This window comes from Sinocyclocheilus rhinocerous, unplaced genomic scaffold (genome assembly GCF_001515625.1).
Source record: "Sinocyclocheilus rhinocerous isolate Xijiao unplaced genomic scaffold, SAMN03320098_v1.1 scaffold487, whole genome shotgun sequence".
NCBI lineage: Eukaryota > Metazoa > Chordata > Actinopteri > Cypriniformes > Cyprinidae > Sinocyclocheilus > Sinocyclocheilus rhinocerous.
This window is the reverse complement of record NW_015662061.1, coordinates 183,450-190,185: the sequence shown is the minus strand read 5'-3', so window position 1 is coordinate 190,185 and position 6,736 is coordinate 183,450. Positions and strand designations below refer to the sequence as shown.

General features: G+C 34.2%; 1 protein-coding gene across 1 annotated transcript in view; it reads left to right on the top strand.

Annotated features, from left to right (window-relative positions):
- The window catches only part of LOC107727428 (ATP-binding cassette sub-family D member 1-like), a 21,276-nt gene extending 19,082 nt beyond the window's left edge, over window positions 1-2,194 (top strand). The window contains exons 9-10 of the mRNA XM_016537300.1: window positions 362-487; window positions 1,095-2,194. Of these exons, the coding sequence (XP_016392786.1) occupies window positions 362-487; window positions 1,095-1,404 (436 nt within the window). The 3' untranslated portion in view covers window positions 1,405-2,194. The remainder of the gene's footprint in view (window positions 1-361; window positions 488-1,094) is intronic.
- The last annotated feature ends 4,542 nt before the right edge of the window (window positions 2,195-6,736 follow it).

The window sequence follows — 6,736 nt, the reverse complement described above, 5'->3', positions numbered from 1 at the left end:
GCGCAAGCTACATTAAAGTGATTATTACGTTTTGAATATGGATATTTTTCTTACAAAAACGCATGGATTAGCTAGAGGAGGCCTTTGTTCACCCCCCGGAGCCGTGTGAGAAATTTTTTTTTATGGATGGGCGCTTTTTATTTAACTTCTTTTGGACTGATGCATGCAACACCCACTGATTGCCATTAAACAGCTTGAAAGATCAAAGACAATTTTTAATATAACTCCGACTGGATTCGTCTGAAAGAAGAAAGTCATTTACACCTAGGATGACTTGAGGGTGAGTAATTTATTGGCTAATTTTCATTTTTGGGTGAACTAACCCTTTAAAGCTGATAAATCTCTGGTTTATCTCTAACAGGCCTCAATACGCACTCCTGGATGAGTGCACGAGTGCTGTGAGTATTGATGTGGAAGGCAAAATCTTTGAAGCTGCAAAGGATGCTGGGATTGCTCTTCTCTCTATTACACACCGTCCTTCTCTCTGGTGGGTTTTCAGTCGTATGAAAATGAAGAGCAGTTCCTTTATTGCTAGTGGGAGTGTATTTATGTCCGTTCAGGAACTAAACACATAAGATTAAAGGGTTCATATGATGGAAAACAGGATTTTTCTTGCTGTTTTGAAGTAGGAGTTTGATGTGCTATGTAGACATACTGTAATATTCACAACACTGAAAAAGCCAGACCACCCAGACTAGTTATCCAACAAAGCTGCAGTAATGGGTTGTTAAAGGTGCTGAATACATCGCATAAAATCACAAATGGGTGCCCTGAGAGAAAACACCTGTGGCTGTGATCGCACTAGGCAAAATAAAAAGTCAAGGGAGCGGCCCACGCTTTTTTAGTCAATCAGAAAACTAGCCACGATGAATCATGTCATGCCTTTGGGTTATGGAGAAAGGGTGTGCGGAAGTTAGCAGGTGAATCATTTAAGCATTCATCATGACATTGCATCCATGAACACATTAACATAAGACTGTTTAGATTTTTTTTATAAGAAAATAATACTTGCATTCAGCAAGGACACATTAAATTGATCAAATGACAGTAGAGATTTCTGTTTTGAAATAAAACTAAACTTCCTCTGCTGACAGGAAGTACCACTCCCACCTGCTGCAGTTTGATGGCGAGGGCGGCTGGCGCTTTGAAAAGCTGGATGCCTCCACGCGTATTTCCCTGCAGGACGAGAAGCTCCGACTCGAGACCCAGCTCTCGGGAATTCCCAAGATGCAGCAGCGGCTGGCAGAGCTGTGCCACATTCTGGGGGAGGACAGCAGTCTGCCGAACCCAGGGGAAGTGGAGGAAGATGACGGGATGGAGGGAGAGAGGGAGCACCAGAAGGAGGGGGAGGAGAAGGAGGGAGATGTAGTATCTGGTAGAAAAGACAAAGACCTTATGGAGTGATATGAAGACAGATGACGGATGCATTCAAGGCCAGCTGTGAGCGTATGTGTGTGTGTGTGTGTGTGTGTGCATACAGTATATCTGCCCACATATGTTTTAGATGCATGCATTGACTTGAGAATGTGTTTCTAATAGGGTTGGGAATCAAAAACTTAATCAGAACCAGTTAAATTTTTTAAAGAAATACCACATCGGGAATCGTTTTAAGGATGTTTGGTTCTGTTACCGGTTTTAGAACGTTTACATTCCAGCAACGATTCAGAAGAAACAGCAATAAAATATGCAAAACAGATGAACGTATCAGAGCCACCTTGAACCACCTTTGCTGTTGTCATGATGATCAACGTGCATCTTGCGTGAGAATCAGCAATCAACGGTTGAGTGTGTAATTGTCGATTTCCATGATTTAAAAAGTCTGTGAAAATCGGCTATAACCTTTTCTTTTTCACAGACTTTGATTACATTTAGGGTTGTGGGTCATTCAGAACTGAATTCAGAATGTTTTTAACCCTTGTGTTGCAAAATCCTTTACCTAATTTGGTGTTCCTGGTCAAAAAATGACTGGCTTTTTAAAATAATTGCTTATAAAAGTCTTGTTATACTGTATTTTCACCAAATCTTGGATTTAATCTTTTTGTCAACTTGTTTTCTTTCAATCAGCACAGATTTTGTATATCTTTTTTCGAACTGACTGATCGTAGGCCTTTTTGTTCTAAGCGAATGCACCTCAGATTTTGAGTGAAAAAGCATTGTTTGTGGATAATTTTAGCAATATTCATTTTAAAAACTGAGGTGCGTAAGCTCAGATCAATGAGGCCTACAATCAATCAGTTCTAAAAAAGAAATAGAAAACCTGTGCTAATTAAATCAGAATCCAATTCAAATTTGAATGCAAGAAAGATGATTTAAAATTATTTGAAATTTAGAATTTCAATAAATAAATGTAGCTGTCATTTTACCTAGAAGTTGTCAAGAGAGTTTTGAAAAAACTAAAAAAAAAAAAAAAAACTTTACTTTTGGAGATTTAAATGCCTTGCAGACAAAAAAAGAATGAATAGATAAATTGATATTTTCTATTAAACTGATTTGAAAGTGTGTCAGTTTTTAAATTCTGAACTAAATAAATGGTATAACTTTAGATGAGATAAAGGAACAGATAAAATGTGAACAAGTTGTTTTTTCCAAGAATTGCATAATACATTACATTTTATTTCATAATTTGACAACAGGCTTCTGAGGGTAGTGAATGCAGTACACTAGTTTTCCAATCATTATCCATTCTTTCTGCTTCAAAATTACTAAAAGAACTATTAACAGAACCATTAAGGAATCAGAATCAGATTCCCATCTTTAGTCTCTAGACAGAAAACGCACAGTGAACACTTCAAAGCTTTTGTTAGCTGTACAAAGACAATGCAGTTAGTGTGTGTGTGTGTGTGTGTGTGTGAGTGAGGGTAGTACTCAGGACTGGGTGTGTTTTGGAGGGGGTGGGAGACAGCTGCCAACTCCACCAGGTGCGGTCGATGATGAAAGCTGTTCCTCTTGCTCGTTATCGCTGTTCTCTGAAGAATTCTCTGGAAATCTGCGGGACCCAGGCGGCGTGTGCGTCTGTGCATGTGTCTTTAGGGAAAGGGTGACAGTCGAGATTGGGCTGTGCTGTTTTGTATCAGTTCAGTGGTGGTATTTTCAAACTTCTAAGGAGTCGCCATGAGTGCTGTAGTTCAAATCTGTACCATGTTTTAACGCAAAATCAAAAAGGGTACATTTGTCCTCGGTATAGATGATATGTGTTTTTGTTATTATCCTGTTCTAATTGATATTTGAACAGTGGCCACATTTCCATGCACATGAATGCTGTGTACATGTCTACGGGAATATCCCAATAGTATGTTGTTAACATCTTTTCTGTGATAATGTGCAAGTAATTGTGGTCAATAAGAAATGGCTCATTTTAAAATGTAGCTTTTATTCTTCAAACAATCAGCGAGAAGCTATGGAAGCCTGTTTGCACCACAGGATAAAAAAAAATAAGTGCAACTTTTTATCTTACATTTCTGACTTGTTTTCTTGCAGTTCTGAGGGGGGAAAAAGTCAGAAATGCAAGATATCAACTCAGAATTGAGAGATAGAAACATGCAATTGGAAGAAAAGTCATAATTGTGTTATATACAGTCACAATTGCAGGAATAAATCAAGGGAGTTGAAAAGTCAGAATTCACAGGAAAAAATGTCAGAATTGTGAAATCAGAATTAATTAACTTACAATTGTAATATATTAACTCAGTTCTGAAAAAATAAGTCTGAATTGTGAGGTTTAAGCTTGCAATTGTGAGAAGTTAGAATTATGAATTGTAAACTCACAATTCCAAGAAAAAAAAAGGCCAGAATTGAAATGTAAACTCATAATTCTGGGGAAAACTGTCAGCATTGAATTCTCAATTATGAGATATAAATTCATAATTCTGAGGGGGGGGAACACATAACGATTAAATCATTTCAGATTTAGCCCAAGGTGATGCCGTCTGATATGTGTATTGTGTTAGTTGTAGGGTGATGACCACTAGAGTTAATCTGAACATTAACGAGACCTCTTGCAGCTGAGACATTTCTTTAAAGTGTCCTTAGAATTTAAATCATTTATTGTAACATTTCAAAGTGCTTTTGTTCTCTTATCGTGTGTTGACTTCAGAAGGTCAGCCACTTGAAAGACGTTTGATGATTGTAACATTTAATTACTGCTTTAAAAGAAATTTCCATTTAAAAAAAAAATCTGTCCACAATATCCGTATTACATTTAATTTTATAATGTCTGTATTTCTTACTAAAATATTTTATGTGAGATTTTGCACACATAATGCACATGTAATTTTGTAAACTAACATTTTACATTTGCTAACGCAAACTATTTTGTATTGTGCTTTCTTTAGGTATGACTATGATAAAAGTGATTGCAATGTAATTGATTCAATATTGGACCCTTTGCACATTTGCCTGAATAATTAAAAAATGTATTCCTGCAGTCTAATAAAACACTTTCTCTTGAAAACTCTCTCCATTCATGTACCTTCTTTTATAGCATATGGATTCAGAAGAAAATTGCAAAGTTGGTTCAGATGGCTTTTGTGCTTTCTCCGAACATAAACTGTCCATTGCACTCTAATACATTTTAGAGTGAATCTGAAATCCTCTTTGCATAATATTTATATTTGGGCTTAGGAAGCTTCTTTTTCTATTACACAGATAGACAGAGACAGATAAATAGATGGATAGTGGGACAGATTGGTGACTTGTATGGCTTTCTATTCATGTGTCTACCATATAGATAGATAGATGATATATATATAGATAGATAGATGATATATAGATAGATAGATATAGAAAGACACAATTTGATAGATAGATAGAACGATAGATAGATAGATAGATAGATAGATAGGCAATTAGATAGATAGATAGATAGATAGGCAATTAGATAGATAGATAGATAGATAGGCAATTAGATAGATAGATAGATAGATAGGCAATTAGATAGATAGATAGATAGATAGGCAATTAGATAGATAGATAGATAGATAGGCAATTAGATAGATAGATAGATAGATAGGCAATTAGATAGATAGATAGATAGATAGGCAATTAGATAGATAGATAGATAGATAGGCAATTAGATAGATAGATAGATAGATAGGCAATTAGATAGATAGATAGATAGATAGGCAATTAGATAGATAGATAGATAGATAGGCAATTAGATAGATAGATAGATAGATAGGCAATTAGATAGATAGATAGATAGATAGGCAATTAGATAGATAGATAGATAGATAGGCAATTAGATAGATAGATAGATAGATAGGCAATTAGATAGATAGATAGATAGATAGGCAATTAGATAGATAGATAGATAGATAGGCAATTAGATAGATAGATAGATAGATAGGCAATTAGATAGATAGATAGATAGATAGGCAATTAGATAGATAGATAGATAGATAGGCAATTAGATAGATAGATAGATAGATAGGCAATTAGATAGATAGATAGATAGATAGGCAATTAGATAGATAGATAGATAGATAGGCAATTAGATAGATAGATAGATAGATAGGCAATTAGATAGATAGATAGATAGATAGGCAATTAGATAGATAGATAGATAGATAGGCAATTAGATAGATAGATAGATAGATAGGCAATTAGATAGATAGATAGATAGATAGGCAATTAGATAGATAGATAGATAGATAGGCAATTAGATAGATAGATAGATAGATAGGCAATTAGATAGATAGATAGATAGATAGGCAATTAGATAGATAGATAGATAGATAGGCAATTAGATAGATAGATAGATAGATAGGCAATTAGATAGATAGATAGATAGATAGGCAATTAGATAGATAGATAGATAGATAGGCAATTAGATAGATAGATAGATAGATAGGCAATTAGATAGATAGATAGATAGATAGGCAATTAGATAGATAGATAGATAGATAGGCAATTAGATAGATAGATAGATAGATAGGCAATTAGATAGATAGATAGATAGATAGGCAATTAGATAGATAGATAGATAGATAGGCAATTAGATAGATAGATAGATAGATAGGCAATTAGATAGATAGATAGATAGATAGGCAATTAGATAGATAGATAGATAGATAGGCAATTAGATAGATAGATAGATAGATAGGCAATTAGATAGATAGATAGATAGATAGGCAATTAGATAGATAGATAGATAGATAGGCAATTAGATAGATAGATAGATAGATAGGCAATTAGATAGATAGATAGATAGATAGGCAATTAGATAGATAGATAGATAGATAGGCAATTAGATAGATAGATAGATAGATAGGCAATTAGATAGATAGATAGATAGATAGGCAATTAGATAGATAGATAGATAGATAGGCAATTAGATAGATAGATAGATAGATAGGCAATTAGATAGATAGATAGATAGATAGGCAATTAGATAGATAGATAGATAGATAGGCAATTAGATAGATAGATAGATAGATAGGCAATTAGATAGATAGATAGATAGATAGGCAATTAGATAGATAGATAGATAGATAGGCAATTAGATAGATAGATAGATAGATAGGCAATTAGATAGATAGATAGATAGATAGGCAATTAGATAGATAGATAGATAGATAGGCAATTAGATAGATAGATAGATAGATAGGCAATTTGATAGATAGATAGATAGATAGGCAATTAGATAGATAGGCAATTTGATAGATAGATATAGAAAGACACAATTTGATAGATAGATAGAACGATAGATAGATAGATAGAACGATAGATAGATAGATAC